At 50.3% G+C, this 22,174-nt stretch overlaps 1 protein-coding gene across 4 annotated transcripts in view; it reads right to left on the bottom strand.

Moving 5' to 3' along the window:
• ANKRD28 (ankyrin repeat domain 28) overlaps positions 1 to 22,174 on the bottom strand; it is a 783,346-nt gene that overhangs the window by 315,436 nt on the left and 445,736 nt on the right. For all 4 annotated transcript variants that reach the window (XM_085630427.1, XM_085630426.1, XM_085630428.1 and 1 more), the window contains exon 6: positions 1,965 to 2,052. In XM_085630427.1, coding sequence (XP_085486553.1) covers positions 1,965 to 2,052 — 88 coding nt within the window. The remainder of the gene's footprint in view (positions 1 to 1,964; positions 2,053 to 22,174) is intronic.

The raw sequence follows: 22,174 nt of genomic DNA on the forward strand, positions 1-22,174 counted from the left end.
TTCCTCTTCCATGAGGGGAGCAAGATTTGCATGTCAAATGCTGCAGCTCTTTGAAGCTTGCCGACCCAGGAGTGCTAATCAGTAGGTCATCTTGAGGGAGGGGGTGAAAAACACCCTCCTCCTGTGCAGCCTTTGTTTCGGACCTCATGAGCGCATAGGTCCTAACCCTGGGAAGGCAGAAATCTATCTCGGTTAGCAGGCTGGCAGAGACCAGTCAGCCAACATACCAGAGGTTAATAGGTTTTCAGGGGGCACCTCTAAGGTGCCCTCTGTGTCCACGTATTCACAAATCCACCACTGGAATCAGGGTGGGTTTGTGAATACAAGATGTTTGATACCAAACATTCCTATTTTCAGTAAAACCATAATGTAGCTGGTGGAACTCACTTTCACTAGTGTCCAGCACATGGGTTAAAATGGCTTCCCTGATCAGTTATACTGGCAGCAATGGAACTGACCAGCACAGGGGCATATCGGCTCATGCAGGTATGTCCTCATGTAATACAAGGCCTTGGGGCTGTGAGGCCTGCTGTAGGGGTGAGTTACACATATGAAATGCAGTGCTAGGGGACATGGGACACAGGGATGTGTGTCATGTTGTGTTTTCACTTTTGTCTGCACCAAAACACGCAGCCTGCGATGGCAGTCCTACACGAGTTTGGTGAGGGGTCCCCTAAGGTGGCACAATTCGTGCTGCAGCCCTTGGGGACCCTCTTTAGTGCCTCAGGTCCTAGGTACCCGGGGTCCTATTTATTAGGGACTTACAAAGGGTGCTAAAGGTATTACCAATTGGAGGATACAATTGTACAGTTTTAGGGAAAGAACACTGGCACTAGAGATCTGATTTAAAGGAACCCAGTACACGTCAACATTCTGTATCTGGGCCTGTCACAGAAGCTGATGAGGAAGTTGCAAGTCGTGCAAAACGACGCTGCCAGACTGGTCTTTTCTCTCTCTAGAAGTGCACATGCATCCACTCTCCTTCGCAAACTGCATTGGCTTCCTGTGAAGCTTAGGGTCCATTTCAAAGGCCTCTGTATGGCTCATAAAGCACTATTTGGTAATGCCCCGGAATATATTAAACAGCGATTAAGGAAGTATGTTCCCGGTAGGTCACTGCGTTCTGGCTCTGTCCCAAATCTGGCTCAACCTAGATTCAATTTAAAAACCAAAGGAGGTAGGGCTTTCTCAGTGCTCATTCCTCAACTCTGGAATGACCTTCCGCCGAGCCTGAAGGAAGAATTCAACCTTCTTTCCTTCAGAAAAAAATTGAAGACATTTTTGTTTGGCACGGTAACATCTTCGGCCTAATTGGGTACTGGCGGATGGTTGGGAGGGGCATGATGTTTGGGGGGCGCCTGTTTAGCGCTTAGAGACCAGTGGTGATAAGCGCTCTATAAGAGCCATATAACATAACATAACATAACGTCAGTCAAAGTTGCCAAATACCAGGCAAAAAGTGTGTGTCTGTGGAGGAGTGGTACTGCCACAGAAAAAAAACAGTTTACTACATCTTCAAACAGAACATACAATTATCACACACTTTTCCTCCTTCTTTCATTGCCCAATCAGATCTTGGTGAGAGACCAACAGGGGCTCTGCCTCGAACACAATTTTAAATATGCTTATCGGTAACTTAAAGTACTAACAATTCAATTAAGAAATGTCGCAATATACATGAACTCACTGACAGCGCCATTTAAGAAAATGTTATTTGATTATCTTGGGGCTTAAGACTGGCAAAATAAGGGACTGGAATTGGATAATTGGTGACAGGCCTTGCCTTAGAGCTTGTTGAGACTAAATTTCAAGGAGCATACACTCAAAAGACTGATTGAGAAATGTCTCAAGTCCTGACATTTGGAACGTGGTTTGCCAAAGAGTTAAGCAGCAGGACAGCCAAACTCTGTTCTACGTACATATCAGCATTTTGCTCTGGAGGTAGGATCTGGAAAAGTACATACCCATGTAAGCAGCCCAGTGTAATGCTCGCCGGTCCTTCTTGTCAAAAGCATTGATATTGGAGCCTCGTGACAACAGCAAATTGATCATCTAGAAAAGAAACAAGAGATGAATATAAACCAATCCACCAGCTTATGGTCCATTTTATGTTTAAATATGCGTTTTATTGTTGCATAGTTAAATTAAAACAAGAGTGTACATTTCGAGAGGACTGCGCTCTAATTTGCGTTATAAGAATACAACTTTAAAATCCCAATGAGAGTCAAAAAGAAAGCATAAACAAACACCCTCCCACCCAACCCCCCCAAACGCCTACCACCACCCAAACCCAGTACCATCAACTAAGTGAACTGTGATGTCAGGTAAGTTGTATGATTCATTTTGTGTTTGTTGCAACTCAAGGTGCGTCAGGTTCAGCTAAGCGAAGTTGCCACAGGCAACGAGGAAGAGTCAAAGAAGTGGCCTATCGCCCTGCAGGGTGACACCCGCCAGACCCGAAAAGAGGCTCCCGGGCCCAGGGTAAAATCTGGGATATGAGCGATTAGAATCAAGCGGGAGGGTAAAGAGGTCAGTTTCCCCTTGCGGATACACCCGTCCCAAACTCACAGCAGAAAGCCTGTTATGGGAGAGAGATATGAAGTTGGGGCTCAATATATTCGGGGCAGAAACCGAACTTTTGCTAGCGACGTTCTGACCAGAGCCCTGTCCATGAACAGCCACCTCTTTTTGGATTCGGGTCTAGACCATTCAACTAAGTAACGGAGCTGGGCTGCCTGGTAGTATCTGGTGAAACAGGGAACCCCCCCCCCCCCCCCACCCCCCTCCCCAATCCTCCTTGCTCGTTCTTGGCCTTTTGCCCGCCCAAACAAAGTGACTCGGTGCCGCCTGGCGGCCGGCAGTGACAGCATTAATGCCTGGAAAAAGAAAAGTACCCTAGGCAAAATGGTCATTTTCGTAGCTGCAATGCGGCACAGAAGAGAAAGCGGGTAATGGAGCCATCTATCTAGCTCAGTACGGACACAAGTCAATAATGTTCCATAGTTTAGAATGTCCGTCTTTTCAATTGTCCTACAAAGCTGAACTCCTAGATAAGGGACAGAGTCTGTAGCCCAGCAAATTGGGTGTGTTCGCCTTAGCTCCTCTAGCTCCAGAGGGCGAACTGTGGGATTGAGAGCCTGGGACTTGGAGATTCATGTGCAATCCAGACACCGCCCCGAACCCTCCAACTCAGCCAGAAAGGGAGGCAAGCTCCTGACCGGGTCATTCAGCATTACCCCGACATCATCTGCATACAGACTGATGTGGTGTTCCTCCCCCCCAGGGGGGGTCCCCTTAATGAGTCTATGGTCGCGGACCAGATGTGCCAAGGGCACCATGTATAGGGCGAATAGTAGGTGGGGGGGGGGGGGGGGGGGGGGAAGAGAGCGGGCAGCACAGTCTTGTGCCTAATCGGGAAGTTCTTTGAGACTACCCCATTGACCCTCACTCCCCAAACCCGAAGTGCTCCATTGTCGCTCTGAGAAAAGGCCAATGGACCCAATCGAAAGCCTTTTTGGCATCTACTGAGAACATATTGGAACCTTGCCTTCAGTGTACCTTATCTATGATGTGTAATAGTCTCTTAGAGTTGTCTGCACAGAACCTCAGCAGGACGAATCCCGCTTGGTCGGGGTGGATAAGTCCCTGCATCAAGGGGTTTAGGCAAACCGCCAGAATGCCAGTAAAAGATTTAGAGTCTGCGTTAAACAGTGATATAGGGCGGTAATTAGCACAGGATTTTAGATCTTTCCCCAGACTTGGGGATAACTTTGATGGTTGCTTCTAGCATGGAGGTTGGGAGTGTGCCCGAATCTGCAATCAAATTGAAGAGTCGGTGAGAATTGGGGCTAGTTCTGGGCAGAAAGCACCTGAAGAATCCGACGGAAAAGCCATCCGGGTCAGGAGACTTCAGTGGTACCTGCCTAGAAATGGCAGAGGTAACCTCGTCCAGCCAGATGGGTTCGTCTAGGGAAGACGCCTGGACGTCATTCAGTTTGGTCACGGGGGAGTTACGAAGGTAGTCTGCTATGTCTTCAGGGGAGGAGAGTTGTCTTAAGAGTATAGTGTAGCGTAAAATTCCCTAAACTGGTCCACTATAGAGGTGTCGCTCGTCAATTCTATCCCACTCTCCGTCTGAAGAGAGCAGCCTGTGTTCGCTTGACGTTGGGCTCTTAGCTTTGCAGCCAAGAGTCTACCACTCTTATTGCTGTTAAGGTAATACAAGTGCTTAAGACTTAAAAGTGCGAATTCCACCCTGTCTAGGTCCAGTCCGGCTAGTTGTTTTCGGGCAGCCTCTACCTGGCGCCACACCCTGGGGGCTCCAGTACGATGATGAATTCCCCCTAGCTCCCTAACCCTCTCCTAAAGTAGACCTCTTTTGAGTTTCCTCTGCCTGTTCTCAGCAGCAGTGAGGGATAAGCTCACCCCGGACTACTGCCTTCTACGCATCCCAGACTATCGGGCGAGATCCCTCCTCGTTGTCGTTAGCTGCCAGGTAATCAGTGATTACTTTATAAATTTTTGATTGTGTTTCTGGTTTCCGCAATAAGGTCTCCTTTAGCCGCCATTGCCCCTGTGCCTGTTGTAGGGGAGAATGTATTTCTAAAACTAGGGCTGACTGGTCCGAGAGGTTTCTTGGCTCTATCTCGATTGAGCAGAGGAGCTGGTGTAGGTCCTTGGAGCACCGAAAGTAATCTAGTCGGGTGTTAGACTTATGGGCGTGAGAATAAAATGTGAAGTCCCTGGTGTTTGGCCCTCCACAAGTCCACCAGCCCGGCCTCTTTCAGCCATGCAATGCCCTCTCCCGATAGGGACCTGGACCCTCCCTCTCTGTGGACAGAGCAATCTAGGTTTTTATCCAGGGCTATGTTAAAGTTGCCCCCTATCAGAACGAGATGGTCCTGCAATGTGAGTATCTCATCTTGGGCTTCCTGAATAAAGTGCTCCTGACCCTCATTTGGCACATACAGGGTGCCCAGTGTTATTGTTTGCGTACCCAGCCGTATTTGGTGAACCAGGAGACGACCCTTCAGTACTGCTAATTTAGGGCAGACAGTGCCTCTGAATGCGCGTGAAAATAAGATAGCCAGCCCTCCCGCCTGCCCCCATTGAGAATATCTGCTGTGGGAAGGATCTGAATTGCAGTTGCTGGGAGTCTCCGTCCAAGAGAGGAGTCCCCTGGAGGAGGCAAATATCTGTTCAACCCTTTAACGTTCAGCGAGATAATCTTTAGAGTGTCACCCTTATTAATAGTGAATGCGTAGGGGCTTGCTGTGTTGGGAGTGGCTTGTCCCGTCGTCCCCCCTTCCAAGGTGGCTCGCAGAGTAGAGTTCTGAAGCATTTGAGGTGATATCTTAACTACCCCTGCTTGCGTTACACATTGGTACTTAATAAGGAATATGCTACTTACCAGTGTGCATCTGTTCTTGGCATGTAGAGCTGCAGATCTATACACTGTGCATAGATCGCCATCTGGTGTTGGGCCCGGATGTTTGCAGTTTGTTTTTCCTCTTGGAAAGTCTTTGGAAGTCACGAGGTCGGTGACTCCTCCTTTGGTTCGTATTGCGCATGGGCTTCGGCTCCATCCTCAGATTGTTTTTTCGCCAGCAGGGAAAGATGGAGCGTAGTAATAACAGTAAAGAAACCCATGTGTTGTTGTATCTAAATAAGATAGACTGGAACGGATACAGGTAGCCGGGGTGGCGGGTGGGCGTGTATAGATCTGCAGCTCTACATGCCAAGAACAGATGCACACTGGTAAGTAGCATATTCCGTTCGAGGCATATGAGCTGCAGATTATACACTGTGCATAGACTATATAGCAGTACCCAAGCCTAGCGGCGACCACCGGCATCCGTTGCAGTTGTTTGGAACAGTGTTTTTAGTACAGCCTGGCCCACACTAGCTTGTTGCTTGGTTTGCACATCTACACAGTAATGTTTTGTGAAAGTGTGCGGTGTTGACCATGTCGCTGCTTTGCAGATGTCATCTAGTGGTATGTTTCCTAGAAAAGCCATAGAAGCCCCTATCTTCCTTGTAGAGTGGGCTTTAGGGGGAACAGATAGCGTTCGTTTTGCTTTGTGGTAGCAAATCTGTATGCATTTTACAAATCCACCTAGCTATCCCTGATTTAGAAATAGGGTTGCCTTTATGTGGTGGAGAGAAAGAGACAAATAGCTGCTTGGTTTTTCTGAAAGGTTGTGTTCTTTGGATGTAGTAAAGTAAGGCCCTTTTAACATCCAGTGTGTGTAAAGCCCTTTCCGCAACGGTTTGAGGTTGTGAGAAAAAGACTGGTAATTCTACCGACTGGTATAGATGGAAGGGAGAAATGACTTTGGGTAGAAATTTTGGGTTGGTGCGGAGTACAACCTTGTTCTGATGCATAAAAGGTTCCTGTATAGTGAGTGCTTGTATTTCACTAACCCTTCTAAGGGAAGTGATGGCCACTAGAAATGCTGTTTTCCATGTGAGAAATTGCAGCTCACATTTATGTAATGGTTCGAAAGAGGGTCCCATTAGCCTTGTGAGAACTATATTCAAGTTCCAGACAGCTGAGGGTGGTACTCTGGGTGGAATTACTCTTTTGAGGCCTTCCATAAAGGCCTTGATGGCAGGCACCCTGAAAAGTGATAGGTGCTGCCTGTTCTGTAAGTAAGCAGCAATTGCTGCGAGGTGTAACCGAATGGATGTATATGCTAGGTTACACCTTTATAGATGGAGCAAGTAACATATGATGTGCTGTATGGACACATTTAGAGGGTTGATTGTGTTGTTGTGGCAGTAAACAACAAATCTTTTCCACTTTGCAGCATAGCATGCCCTAGTAGTAGGGCATCTAGCTTCCCTGATAATATTCATGCAATCAGGGGGAAGGTTAAGGTATCCGAATTCTAGGACCTCAGGAGCCAGATCGCAAGGTTGAGCTGAGCTGGGTCCGGGTGCCTGATCTCTCCATGGTTCTGGGTTAGGAGGCATGGTGAGAGGTGCAGCTTTTGGTGTGGTACTACCGAGAGTTCCAGCAGTGTGGTGTACCACGGTTGTCTGGCCCATGTTGGAGCTACTAGGATCAGTGTTAGGGAATGCTGTTGTAGCTTTCGCACCACTAATGAAATTAGTGGGAGAGGTGGAAAAGCGTATGCAAATTTGTTTGACCAGTTCATCCATATCGCATTGCCTTTGGACAATGGGTGTGGATATCTGGCGGCGAAGCTTGGGCATTTTTTGTTTTCGTGGGTGGCGAATAGGTCTATGTGTGGATGCCCCCACTTCTGAAAGAACGGGTGAAGAACCTGTGGGTGAAGTTCCCATTCGTGAATCTGTTGCGTTTGTCTGCTGAGCAGATCTGCCACGGTGTTTTGGACTCCTGGGACGTGTTGGGCCAGGAGAAAAAATTTCTGTGGAATTGCCCATCTCCATATGCTCTGTGCTAATTGAGAGAGCTGTGGAGAGTGTGTGCCCCCCTGTTTTTGAATGTAGTACATGGCAGTCATGTTGTCTGTGCGAATGAGGACTGCCTTGCCTGAAATCTGCATCTGGAAGGATTTTAGGGCTAGGAAGATTGTCAGTAACTCCAGATGGTTGATGTGGAGTAACTTCTGTTGCGGCGTCCATGTGCCCTGTACTGTGAGATGTAACAGATGAGCTCCCCAGCCAGAGAGCGATGCATCTGTTAGGATTATTTGTGGAAACCGGGTCCAGGAACGGTCGACCTCTGGAAAGGTTTGTAGTGTTCCACCACTGCAGAGAGCGATGGGTGCGACCGTCTACCAACACCAGATCTGTCAGTTGTCCCTGGGCCTGGTTCCACTGGCGCGCTAAACACTCTTGGAGTGGACGCATCTGGAGTCTTGCATGGGGCACTATGAAAATTCAAGAGGCCATCATCCCTATCAGTTGCATAAACACCCTTGCTGGGAGAGTGTTGAAATATGAATTTTTGACGCAGAGCCTGTATATTTGCAATTCTGGCAGGATTGGGATAAGCTATGGCTTTTGAGGTGTCTATGGTGGCACCGAGGTATTGTTTTGTGTGTGATGGTACCAGGTGGGACTTTTGGTGGTTCACCGTGAAACCTAGCTGGTGAAGTAGTTGGATTGTATCGGCGGTGTGTTGCACACATTGTTCGTAGGACGTGGCTTTTATTAGCCGGTCGTCCAAATACGGGAAGACGTGAATGTGCTGTATTCTGAGGTGTGCCGCCACTACTGCTGTGCACTTGGTGAATACCCTTGGTGCTGTTACCCCGAACGGGAGCACCTTGAACTGGTAGTGTTGCCCGTCCACTACAAATCTGAGGTACTCTGTGAGCATGGTGTATTGGGATGTGAAAGTATGCGTCTCAAGTCCAGAGTGATGAGAAAGTCGTTCTGGGAGAGGAGTGGAAGAACCTGTTGAAGGGTTACCATGTGAAAGTGGTCTGAATGTATGTAAGTATTTAGAGGTCTGAGATCTAGGATAGGTCGTAGAGTCTCGTCTCTCTTTGGAATTAGAAAGTACAGGGAGTGGACCCCTACATTTTGTTGATTGATGGGGACCTGCTCTATGGCTTGTTTTTGCAGGAGGGAGATTACCTCCCGTTTTAGTAAAGTGGCATGTTCTTGAGACATTGGGCGTTGCCTGGGTGGAATGTTTGGGGGGGGTAGATGTTAATTCTAGGCAATACCCTGAATGAATAATTTGGGTCACCCATCTGTCTGAGGTGATTGTGTCCCAGACGTGAAGGAAATGTTGTATTCTGCCCCCGACCGGAGTGGAATGGTCTGGAGGGAGCGAGGGAAAGTCATTGGGTAGGCGGCGTGGCAGAGCGGGCGGTATTTGTCTTGCCTCTGCCTTTATTATTATTGCCTCTGTATCCGCCTCTTTGATAACCCTTTGTGAAGGTAGATTGAGGAGGGGATTTGTAGGACGTGGATGCACTATCCGAGGAGTAGCCTCTGCCCATGCCCCGAAAGGAAGAGCGGCGAAAGGAGAGCCTGGGAGTGTGTGACTGTAGGGCTCCCATGGATTTCGCCGTATCAGTATCTTTCTTCATCTTCGAGGGCTTCATCAACTTTTGGGCCAAATAAATGTTGTTGGTCGAATGGGTGATTCAATATGGAGGCTTGTACCTCAGGTTTAAAACCTAAAACTCTTAGCCAGGCGTGGCGACTGAGAAGGACACTGGTGTTTATGGCCCTGGAGGCTTTATCTGCTGCATCTAGGGCACAGCATATAGAGGTATTAGTTATAGTTTTTCCCTCTTGGATCAATTCATTAGCCCTATTTCTGTATTTTTCAGGGAGATGGTGCATGATGGTCTCTAACTCATCATAATGCACCCTGTCGTATCTGGCCAATAGCGCTTGCGCGTTGGCGATACGCCATATATTGGCGGCTTGTGACGCAGTGCGCTTCCCTGACGCGTCTAGGAGCTTGGACTCTGTCAGGTGGTGGTGCTTTGTTTGACGCCTGAGAATTTGAACGCTTCCTAGCTGTAGATATCACTAAGGAATCCAGTGGTGCAGGGCCTTTAATATATGAAGGATCTGTGGGGACGGCTTTGTTTTTTTTCTCTATACGGGGGTTTAGGACCCTAGCCCTGACTGGGTCTTTAAAAACCTCCGGTGCATGTTTGATTACTCCTTTTCACATAGGTAGAATGGCAGTAGACCTATGTGCATTATCGAAGGTAGCTAGGAGAAAATCTTCCTCCACGGGGTCAGTATGTAACTCCACCCCGTGATAATGTGTCGCCCTCTGTAGTAGGTGGTCTGGTGGGGATGGCCTGGATGGGTAAAGGTCATCCTGTGGGACATCTGGGATGTCCGGATTGTTATAGTCATTCCATGGGTCTGGAGATCCAGTAGGGGTGGGGTCTTGTGGCACATCTGCTGGATCATAGTAAGGGTCCCCTAGATCATCTTGGTCTGGAGACAGGGTTGGGGAGCGATGTGGCAGGGGTGAGGGTGGAGGAGGTGGGGAAGGTACTCTGAAAGGGGAGGTAGCAGTGTCCTTCCTCTTTGGAGGTGGAGGTGGAGGTGGAGCTGGTTTGTCCAAGTGTCTCTTTTTTGAAGACAGTGACAAATGTCCAGTTTTTGGATCCTTGGTAAGTGTCTTTTGCAGAGGATCCGGTGTGAAAAGTTCTTGCGACACTGGTTGTTCGGTCGGCGCCGAGGTTTTCTGGGCCGATGGCTTTTTAGGCTTGTCTAAGCCATGCTTCTTCGGGACCTCCGATTTTTTGTTCGGTGCCGAAAGAGGCTTCGGCACGGGAGTGTCGGTGCCGAGGGCCTTATGATGTTTGGTCGGCACCGAGAGGGCAGGTTTCGACACCGAGGGCTTTGGTGCTGGGCTCGGTGTGGAGGTGGAGGCCGATTTTTTATTCGGTGCCGAAAGGTGTCTTTCGGTACCGCTGGTAGGCTGGCTCGAGTCCGAGCTGCCGGAAGGCTCAACAGGCTTCTTTACCGGGCCCGAAGGTGGGGTATGAGAAGCAGTATCCTTGGTCTTGCCTAGGCTCGAAGGCGAAGGCGTGACCGAAGCCTTTTTGGGTATCGGCGTGGGTGTGGGAGGGGGTATAGTACTCACGACCCTCTGCGCTGGGGTGATGTCCTCCACATCTGAGTCGTCGGCCTCGGAAGCACTGACGAGGTAGTCGTCCTCTTCTTGGATGTTCTGCTGTCCCGGATCATCGACGTCGTCCCCGAAGATGTCGACTGGAGCTGAGATCGAGGAGTGCGCCATGTTGCGTCTGGCCCTTCGATCTCGAATAGTCTTTTTAGATCTAAAAGACTTGCAGGCGGGACAGTCTCGGGCCTCGTGTTCAGGGGAGAGGCAGAGGTTGCACACCTCATGAAGATCGGTGTGGGGGAATTTGGACCCACATCGAGAGCACTTCTTGAAGGGAGTTCTTTCCATCAGCCGAGACCGGAGCCGGAATAGGCCCGAAGCCCGCCGTCGACAACCGGAATCGAAGAAGTGCCGAAGAGAAGGTGATTAAGATGATTTTTGCGTCGATCGCTGAACTGGAAAAGTTCGGAACCGGAGCGCGAAGTATTACATCCGAGCCCGAGGGCGGAAAAAAACAATCTGAGGATGGAGCTGAAGCCCATGCGCAATACGAACCAAAGGAGGAGTCACCGACCTCGTGACTTCCAAAGACTTTCCAAGAGGAAAAACAAACTGCAAACATCCGGGCCCAACACCAGATGGCGATCTATGCACAGTGTATAATCTGCAGCTCATATGCCTCGAACACAAACATTCAAAACAAAAACACCAAATAACAAAACGTATGGCAGTCTTGAACAATGTCTCTATGGGGGCCAGGGCCGCACGAAGGGTCCATGCCCTCCAATGAGAACATTTCCTGATGGGGTTCATCGTGGTCTGAGGACATCATTAAAACCCTATGACAATTGTGCCATGGCCTCAGAACCTGGTTTCACGGCCTTCTTGCCTCTCTGCCTCCGTCGCTCCAACCGGCCCAGCCCGCCCCGCCCCGGCCCCTGCCTCTTCCGCTCTCTCTACCTGGGCCTCTGGTTTCTCAGTCTGAAGCAGGTCTCATGCTGCACTAAGGGAGTGTACCTTTCAGGTCTTCCCCTCCCACTCAAAGATCAGGCGAAAGGGGTGGCCCCAAGCATACGAGTTGTCGTGGTTTCTTAGAAAAGAGGTCACAGTATGAAACACTCGCCTCTTCAGGAGTGTTATTGCTGGCAAGCCTTGGAACTGTTGCAACGAATGTCCTCTAAAAAGAGTTTGGTTGGATTTTCATATGGTTTGTAGTATACGCTCTTTCAAGGGGAAGCTGTGTACACAGGCAAGTATGTACAGGGGTGGCATGTTTGGGGCTCTTGGGGGGCCCCACCCGGTGAACTATCTAGACGGATATATGATCCAGGCAGGTCACCTAGGATCTGGGTGTAAAGGGCCTAGACAAATTCCTGCTTCCGCCGAGGAGGGTGCATTCCGTATACTGATAATATTTCGCTTCAACCTGTTTTCTAGGTCCTCAGCATGAGCTTGGAGGTGGATTTGTCTGCCCGAGAGGCGTATTTCTTGACGTAGTTGCTCTAGTTCCTCTCCCCTGGTCATGTTTGTTTCTAACGTGTTAACTCTGTCCCCCATGTCTGAGATTTCTCGTCTGACTCCTTGCAAGTCACAGTTTGAGTACTCTTTAATCTGTTGCAGGTCCTCTTTGAGCGGTGAAAATAGGGACTCCACGTAGGAGTGAGCAATGGGGCCCTCACCGTCATTTCCACCCTCTGGGGTAAAGAACCCGCTGGGGAGTCCGAGTGGTCCTGCGGTGGGAGCTTAACCAACATGTCTTTCAGGGTGCGGTCTTTTTTAACCTGGAATGCCGCTATCCTCTTTTCGACGGTTGTAGGCAGTGGGATAGCACAAGGGGTGGGAGAGAATATTCGATATTTTCAGCTGCACCAGGCGGTCCAGCATCCAGGTTAAATGGGGCAGTTGAGGGGGCAGGTTGCGCAAGTAAGTTGAGTGCTGTTGGGTGGCGGGGTCAATACAATCACTTCCTGCCACCCCAGACGCTGCCGGGTTCACTCAGCCTGCCTCCCGTAGAGACCAGGGTGTTGATGGGCCTGCGCCCACACAGAGGGCCCAGGCTTCTTCTTCATCCGTGTGGGGGGGGGGGGGGGGGAGGGCACCCCTCCAGGCCTTTATTGCTGCTTCGCTGTATCGCTCCTCCTGCCCGATCCAGATGGGCCTCCCAGGCCTGCCGCGCTTCTTGGATGGCAGACTAGGGTGGAGCCGGCCTCGCAGGGATCCAAGTTCATACCTCCGCCCGCTTCGACTCCGATCTGCCGCCCCAAGCTGTACATGGCCCACTACCGGCTGCGTGGGCCCCAACGTCCTGGCGAGGCTCGGGTAGCCTCCTCTTCCACGCCTCTCGAAGCTTCAGAGACCGCGCCTATGGGCACTGTGGCCCACAGACTCCGGGCGCGGGGTCTGCCGCAGCGCAGCGGCTAGAGGATCGGCCCTCTCGTCTGGTTCTCGGGCTGCCACAGGTCTCGACGGCAGGGAGGCAGATTCTTTGCACCCCAGGTTCGATGTAGGCCCACTGCAAAGCCTCTGGGCACCGCTGTAGTAAGCTTATGATCTGGCACAGAGCGGAGGGGTGGGAGAGCACATTCGCTCACTCGCCATCTTGGCCACGCCCCTTATGGTCCATTTTAAAAACTAAATATGATAGATGAATTCATGGACGTCTCTGGGCGCCTCAAAGAGAAACACCAGAAATTAAAGTTTATTGATAGACAATAGATTGAAGCAGAACACAAGCTGCAATTCGTTTTTTAGTGCATTCAGTTCACCCTTCACAGCTAAAGGATCTACCCCAAGACCAAAGATGTAAATAAACGAGAATGAGAGCAATTAACGACAAGACTAGGGCAATTACAAAGAGCTTAGAAATCTTCCACGCAATCTCCAAAGGATGCCCAGAATATAGTCATAAGAGCCAGGAGGGCACGTGGGAAAGGAAGCAGAACATACTACCATATACAACTCACAGGTGCCTAGTAGGTAGACCCACTAGCAAAAAGGTTATTGCCAATAGTTGAGATGCAACAAAAGCGCAACAAATTGCAAAACTGAAGATGCAAAAGTGAGGTATTAGATGAGAGGTGGATGCCCTATAACAGCTCCTTAGAACAAGGCCACGACTCCAAGTGAGACACTGCATTCATGATACAGATGCTAATGGGATGCTCAATGTTATGGAGAAGCTGTGACCTAAAAGATGCCGAGCAACGAATCCCCCCTACTCTGGCAGCAGCTCAAATGCCCAAGGTCATGCAGAACTGCTCAAAGGAGATGTGAAAAGATGTCCTGGAGGCAGCTTTTCACATTAGCATTTCAAGAACACGTCTGATGGCCACAGTGGATGTTGTTTCTCTTTGTAGTAAAGTCTCACAGGCATTGACTCTGCTGCCATACTGAAGCAGATGCCCCAGTGGTGGCAGCATATACTTGCACCTCAACCATAGGCCACAATTCTGAACTAAAGGACTTCTTCCTTCAGAGGTACGATTGATGGTGCATTTTTTCCAAATTGCATGCGTGAATAGAAAAACGGAAATAAGTCAGTGACTGGTAATCTTCACTCACCATCACTGTATCTTCATAATTTCATAGAACTGAACGTCTGTCTATGTGCAGATCACAGAACACTTCATTTATTTTTTAAATATGAGTAATGAATATGCTACTTACCAGTATGCATCTGTTCTTGGCATGTAGGGCTGCTGACATTCATATCTGTGCATAGATCGCCGCCTAGTGTTGGGTCCGGATGTTTGCACGTTGTTGTCCTGGAAGAGTCTTCGAAGTATCCTGGGATAGGTGACTCCTCCCCTGGACTACAGTGCGCATGGGAATCCTCTCCATCCTCAGATTGTTTTTCGCCATTGTGGCAGTGATGGAGTAGATACAGAAAGTGATGACCATGCTTTACAGTAATTCTGAGAGCTGCAGCTGCTACAGGCGCCGGGGAGGAGGGAGGGCGATATGAATGTCAGCAGCCCTACATGCCAAGAACAGATGCATACTGGTAAGTAGCATATTCAGTTCGAGGCATGTGGGCTGCTGAATTCATATCTGTGCATAGAATACATAGCAGTGCCCTCTATTAGCGGCGGCTACCAGTGCCAGCTGCAGCGGTCTGAAAAAGAGTTTTGAGAACAGCCTGTCCTACAGCTGCCTGCTGTTTTGATTGCACATCTACACAATAGTGTTTGGTAAATGTATGTGTAGTGGACCAGGTGGCTGCTCTACATATATCATGCAGGGGAATGTTTCCTAGGAAAGCCATGGAGGCCCCTAACTTACGTGTTGAGTGGGCTCGTGGGGGAATCGTTAATGTGCGTTTAGCCTTTTGATAGCAAATTTGAATACATTTAACGATCCATCTGGCTATACCTGCTTTGGAGATAGCGTTACCTTTGTGGTGTGGGGCAAAGGCAACGAAAAGTTGTTTTGTCTTCCTAAAGACTTTAGTCCTGTCGATATAGTACATGAGGGCCCTCTTTACATCTAGTGTATGGAGTGCTCTTTCTGCGACAGTTTGTGGGTTTTGGAAGAAAACAGGCTGTTCAATAGTTTGATTCATGTGGAACTGCGACACTACCTTGGGCATGAATTTGGGGTTGGTACGTAGTACGACCCTGTTGGCGTGAACCTGTATAAATGGCTCTTGAACGGTTAGTGCCTGGAGTTCACTAACTCTTCTTAAAGAAGTGATCGCTACTAGGAAAGCTACTTTCCAGGTAAGGAATTGAAGCTCGCATGAGTGTAGAGGTTCAAAGGGTGGACCCATCAGGCGTGTGAGGACCAAGTTGAGGTTCCACATTGGAGCCGGTGGGTGGCTTGGAGGAATGACTCGTTTGAGTCCTTCCAAGAATGCTTTGATGGCAGGCACTCTGAATAGAGAGAGGTGCTGCCTGGTCTGCAGATAGGCTGATATGGCGGTCAAATGGACACGTATAGAGGTGTACGCCAGATTGCATCGGTATAGGTGTAAGAGGTAACAAATTATGTTTTGTATGGATGCGTCTAGCGGGTTAATGTCATTATTATTGCAATAAATGACGAACCTCTTCCATTTGGCTGCATAGCAAGCTCTGGTAGTGGGTCTCCTGGCCTCCTTAATGATGTCCATACAGTCAGGTGGCAGGTTTAGGTAGCCAAACTCTAGGACCTCAGGAGCCAGATTGCCAGGTTCAGCTGCTGCGGGTCTGGGTGCTGAATCTCTCCATGGTTCTGCGTTAAATGCGCGGGTTTGATCCGCAGCCTTTGATGCGGCACCACGGAAAGTTCGAGAAAGGTGGTGTACCACGGCTGGCGTGCCCACGTTGGAGCAACCAGGACGAGTGTCAGTGAGTGTTGTCTGAGTTTGCGTGCCACCAGCGGTATCAGTGGTGCTGGGGGAAAAGCGTACGCAAATCTGCCGGACCAGTTCATCCATATCACATTGCCCTGCGACTGCGGATGTGGGAACCTGGCGGCAAAGCTTTGGCATTTTGCGTTTTCGCTTGTGGCGAATAGGTCTATCTCTGGATGACCCCATTGCTGGAAGTACGGTTGGAGTACTGATGGGTGTAACTCCCACTCGTGCATCTGGTGGCTGTGTCTGCTGAGCAGATCCGCCATCTGGTTGTCCTTGCCGGGGAGGTGTTCTGCCATGAGGAACATGTTCCTCTGAATGGCCCACTTCCACATGCTCTGAGCCAGATGAGACAACTGTGGAGAGTGTGTTCCTCCTTGCTTCTGTATGTAGTACATGGCGGTCATGTTGTCCGTCCGGATCAACACGACTTTGTTGCACAAGTGTACTTTGAATGCCTTCATTGCCAGGAAGATTGCCATCAGTTCCAGAAGGTTGATGTGCATCTTCTTCTGTTGTGTTGTCCATAGTCCCTGCACTGTGTAGTGGAGTACATGAGCTCTCCATCCCTGGAGAGACGCGTCCGCTGTCAGTATTATCTGTGGAACAGGCTCTTGGAACGGTCGGCCCTTGCAAAGGTTTTGTGGATTCCACCAATGCAGAGAGTTGTATGCCCGACCGCTCACCAACACTAGGTCTTTCAGCTGTCCTTGAGCTTGATTCCACTGACGTGCTAAGCACTCCTGAAGCGGGCGCATATGTAATCTCGCGTGCGGGACTATGAAAATGCAGGAGGCCATCATGCCTATCAACTGCATGAACACTCGCGCAGGAAGGGAGTGTTGGGGTTTGAATTTGGAAATCAGCATTTGCATGCTGTTGATCCTCACTAAATTTGGCTGAGCTGTGGCCGCCAGAGTGTCTATAGTCGCACCTAGGTACTGCTGTACGTGTGCGGGCTGGAGATGGGATTTTGGGTAATTTAGTGAGAATCCCAGACTGTGAAGGAGGTGAATGGTGCGGGACATGTGGCTGGCACATTGCTGGGCTGACTTTGCTTGAACGAGCCAGTCGTCCAGGTAAGGGTAGACGTGTATGTGCTGCCTCCGTAGATGTGCCCCCACAGTAGCTAGGCACTTTGTGAAGACCCTGGGTGCTGTTGTCACGCCGAAGGGAAGGACTTTGAATTGGTAGTGCTGCCCCTGAACAGTGAACCGGAGGTATTTTTTGTGTGAGGGGTGAATGGGTATGTGGAAATACGCATCTTTGAGGTCCAGTGTGGCCAGGAAGTCTCCCTGCTTGAGCAGCGGGAGGACTTGCTGTAAAGTGAGCATGTGAAAATGCTCGGAAAGAATGTACCGGTTCAGGGGTCTCAGGTCTAATATAGGTCTGAGTGACCCGTCCTTTTTTGGTATTAAAAAGTACAGGGAGTACACCCCCGTACCTTGCTCGTGGACGGGTACGACCTCTATTGCGCCTTTTAGTAGCATACTTTGCACCTCCTGCTGTAAGAGCGTTAAGTGCTCTGAGGACATAGGACGGTTTTTTGGAGGTATTGTGGGTGGGGTGGAGGTTAATTCTAGGCAGTAACCGTATTTGACAATATTTTTGACCCACCTGTCCGTGGTGATGGAGTTCCACGTGGACAGGAACCTTTGTAGCCTTCCCCCGACAGGCGTTGTGGTCGGGAGGAAGGGAGAGGGCGTCACTGCTTGTTCTTGGGGGAGGACCTGGTGTTGCCGTAGCCGCGTCCTCTGCCCTTTGTGCTGGAGCCCCGATAACCACCCCGGGTGTTTTAATCGTAGGTGGTTTGTGTGTTGCCCTTGTTGTATGTTTGCTGTGACCCCTGTCCTCTACCTGCTCCTCTATTTCCGGGGCGACGAAAGGAGCCACTCCGAAAGGACTGCGTTTGTAGAGCCCCCATGGACTTTGCAGTGTCTGTGTCCTTTTTTATTTTCTCTAGGGTGGTGTCAACCTCCGGCCCGAATAAGTAGTCGGGGTTGACAGGTTGGTTGAGGATGTTATTTTGTACCTCAGGTTTGAATCCGGAGATTCGCAACCAGGAGTGTCGTCGCAACATGACGCTAGTGTTTATGGCTCTGGCAGCTGTATCCGCGGCATCCAGTGCACACTTAATGGATGCATTTGTGAGGAGTTGTCCCTCCCTGATGAGGAACTCTGCACCTTCTTTGAATTGGTCAGGGAGATGTTGGAGTAGTTCTAATGTGTCGTAGTGTGCTCGATCGTAGCGAGCGAGGAGCGCCTGAGTATTGGCAATGCGCCATATGTTAGCTGCCTGGGCGGCAACTCGTTTGCCGGCGGTCTCTAGCACCTTGGACTCTTTGTCCGGGGGAGGAGCATCACCTGTTTGCGAGTGTGCCCTCTTGCGAGCATTCGCCACTACAATGGAATCCAGAGGTAACTGGCCTCTAATGTAGGTAGGGTCCCCAGGCGCCGATCTGTATTTTTTGTCGATCCTGGGGTTTATTACTCTTGCCCTGGTGGGCTCCTTGAAGATGACCTTTGCTGGTTTGAGGACACCCTTCAACATGGGTAGAGTTTTTATATTCCTTTCTGAGGATGCGAAAGTATCCATGAGAAAGTCGTCCTCTACGGTGTCAGAGTGGAGTTGCACCCCATGATTGGCCGCAGCACGTTCAATTAGGGCGTTGAACGCGGCAGTGTCCTCTGTGGGAGATGTTTTTGCTCCATAGAGTTGCGGGTCCTGTGCATCCATAGGTGCACCTGAGTCTACAGGGTCATCCCAAGCTTGATCAGGGTCCTGTTGGCCTTCAGGGTCCATCTCCCCGGGGTAGGGGACGTGGTCACCCATGTAGTCCTCCAAAACATCTGTGTCTGAGTGTGTCGGAGAGAAGGACTGTGGATCCTGGTAGGGGGAATGGAGAGGTTCGTAAAGAACTGGTTCCAAAGCCACTGGCAGCTTTCTCTTAAGTGGGATCCGGAAGGAGTCCAAAGCTGGCTCAGAAGTTATTTTCCTTTTGTGGAGCATCATCTTGCCGGTGTCGGCGTCGATGAGATGTGATGGAGACGTCTCCGCAGGAGAGCGTTCGGCAGGCGTGATCGTGGTGTGGGTGACCCGTGTCCTGATCTGGAACAGTTTCGGGGCCGTGGATGGCGGCAGGCCAAAAGTAATGTTGGCCGGTGCCGAAGAGGCTGTTGGAGCTTTAATCGGCTCGGAGCCCGACGTGTCCTGGAGGACTGTTTTGTGTTTGGTGCGTTGCGCAGCAACGGGCCGCACCTGGAGCGCCATCGATTCCTTGGCGCCGACCAGTTCCGTAGAGGCGGGCGTGGACTTCTTCGGCGCCGGTGAGTCATCGAGTCGAGGGGCGGTATTGGCCGTCGACGTCTTCGATGAGTGAGCCTTTGGTGGTGCTGTCGAAGCGGTGTGAGACGCAGCAGGCAGTTTGACCTTTGGGGTCGGAGCCGATGGTGTCGGTGCCGGGAGCCGAGTAGGTTTGTTGGCACCGAAGGTCTTTTTCCTTATATCGACGCCGACGTCGGCCGCTGCAAGCTCGGCACCGAAGTCTCTTTTGGTGCGCTCGGTGCTGACTGGTTTTGCTGGCGTCGAAGGTGTGGTGGGCCTCGATCCGACCAGCGTCACTTTCGGTTTCGGTTTCAGTTGAACCAATACAGCTTTCGGTTTCGGTTTCGAAGAAGGGAAACCAGCCGTTTTGGGTATTAATGGCTGCCGCTGAATGTCCGAGGCCGGGTCAGAGGGCGGGGCCGAAGAACTGCGGGATAGGTCTTGGGTAAGGCCCGAAGGCGATCCCTCGACCGGAGCCATAGACTGGCGCACTGGGATATCCTCAGTCTGTACGGGTAGGCCTTGCTCGTCACCGGAGCTACTCCCTTCGGCCCCTAAGGCCTCATTGTAGTCTCCTACCTCGGTGTCGTCTTCATCTCTGCGAAAGAGTCTTTCTTCGACGTCTTCCGATCCGGAGTCGTGTTCGGAAGCGGGGCTGGAGGGTAGGTTCTCCACGTCTTCGACATCTTCGGTTTCAGCGCTGAAGATGTCGGCCGGGGCCGGTGCCGCTTGCTGCGCTTCGAGCCTCGCCGCTCGTCGATTCCGGAGAGTCTTCTTGGATCGGAATCGGGCACAGGCCATACATGTCGATTCGTCGTGATCCGGTGAAAGGCATTTGTTGCACACCGGATGGACGTCGATGTGGGGATATTTCGCATTACATACAGGACACCGCTTGAATGGTGTCCTCGATTCCATCGTCGATGTTACGGGTCGATGGTCGGGTAAGAAGCGAAAAAGTTGGTTCTGGAAGTTAGTAAACTAACAAGATACTATCGATACCGATCGGGAACAGTACCGACGCGAACTAAAGGCCTTTTGGCCTGTAAAAAGTTTTTCCTAACTGGAGTCAAGATAAGCACATCCGAACCCAATTGCGGAAAAAAACAATCTGAGGATGGAGAGGATGCCCATGCGCACTGTAGTCCAGGGGAGGAGTCACCTATCCCAGGATACTTCGAAGACTCTTCCAGGACAACAACGTGCAAACATCCGGACCCAACACTAGGCGGCGATCTATGCACAGATATGAATTCAGCAGCCCACATGCCTCGAACTGTGTTTTCTTTTCTGAAACTTAATTACAGATCAGTGAAAAACGTACATAACCCTTACAAGCTTGCTTGTAAAGTGTATGTTCACACCCCTGAGGAGGCTTGTGGTGCTACTGACAGACCACAAATGTTTAATTCAGTGGAACTCATTTTATCAACCTCAGAACGATGAAATGTCGAACAGAAAAGCCAGGATTTGAAACTGCGATCATGAGGTAAAACAGATCACTGGATTTGATGTATTAGAACCAGCATGTGCGCCATCTATCCTATTCTCCAGGTCTACATTTAAAATATGGGAAAAAGCACATGGGCAGGTAAGTTAGAGTACAGAAATATGGCTTTACCACTTTAAGGCACCCAGGCGGCCCCAAACAATACAACGGGCCATGGTGAATGGTAGCTGTAATAGGATTTCAAGCTGAGGAGCTATAGTGGTTCATTTAGCCCCAAGCTTCACGCTCAGATCATCAAAGAAATCTGATTAGAGGACAACATGGAGGCCAAACCTGCAACAGAATCGGAGGAGAGCTGCGGAGCTCCTAATTCACACATCTCATGGCTGAAATGATCTAAAGTGTGGTACCCATCAGAAGAGCAAATCAATGAGTATGCAGGAGTAGGATTTACTGAGAACCCTGCAGAGCCAAGAGAGCCTGAAAGTAACACAAAGAGGGCTCCATACTCCTTGGAGCAGTGATCACCATAAACCGCTGATTTCAGCAACAGTAGAGGTCAGCACGTTGTAAGATGGCCGGTGTGGCTGCCTGGGCTGTGGCTTGTGACTATCGTGTTTCATGGGGTCCTGAAGGTGTCTCCCCACACTGGGGAAGGCATGCCTTGTGTGCTTCCCTGGTTCCAAGGCTCTCTGCTTGGTTTTTGGTTGGCATCCTTCTTTGCAACTGCAACCTGGGAAGCAAGGCTCAACTGCAAGAGTGGAAGAGTAGTCTGGTAATGGGTCTACTTAAAAAGCTTAGGACTGTAGGACATGTCTCCTCCCCCCCCCCCCCCCCCCCAATAAAGAGCCTTGGCTCACAATCTCTGTGCAAACACAACTGAAAAGATATGTTCCCCCGAGCACAACCTTCACTGTTCCTCCCAAACCCCCAATGAAGGAAGACCTGTTCACCTCTTGGTGAAAAGGGTCTGCTGCACTGCACCCAGAAGTAGAGACTGGATCAACCCTCCCATCCAGCAGTGGGCTTGGGACTTCCACATCCAGAAGTAGAGACTGGCTCACCCCTCCCGTCCAGCAGTGGGCTTGGGACTTCCACATCCAGAAGTAAAGATTGGCTCACCCCTCCCATCCAGCAGTAGGCTTGGGACTTCCACATCCAGAAGTAGAGACTGGCTCACCCCTCCCGTCCAGCAGTGGGCTTGGGACTTCCACATCCAGAAGTAGAGATTGGCTCAACCCTCCCATCCAGCAGTAGGCGTGGAACTTCCACGTCCAGATGGGAGAGCTTGGCCTAAGTCAAAAGTGCTATGGAGTCTTAAAGCAAGGAGAACTTCTGGACCTTGAAGAGCCCAAGGCTTCTGGGTGCCTCACACACATTCAATAGACAGTCACAGGGTAACAGAGATCATGTGTTTCAGATGCTTCATAAAACCACTGGCATGGCATGCAGGGCCTAGAGCTGGAGCATTGATGCATGAGCTACAGGAGCTCATGGAATAAGAAATGTGTGGGAAAGATC

The sequence above is a fragment of the Triturus cristatus genome, chromosome 10, assembly GCF_964204655.1.
Source record: "Triturus cristatus chromosome 10, aTriCri1.1, whole genome shotgun sequence".
Taxonomy (NCBI): Eukaryota; Metazoa; Chordata; class Amphibia; order Caudata; family Salamandridae; genus Triturus; species Triturus cristatus.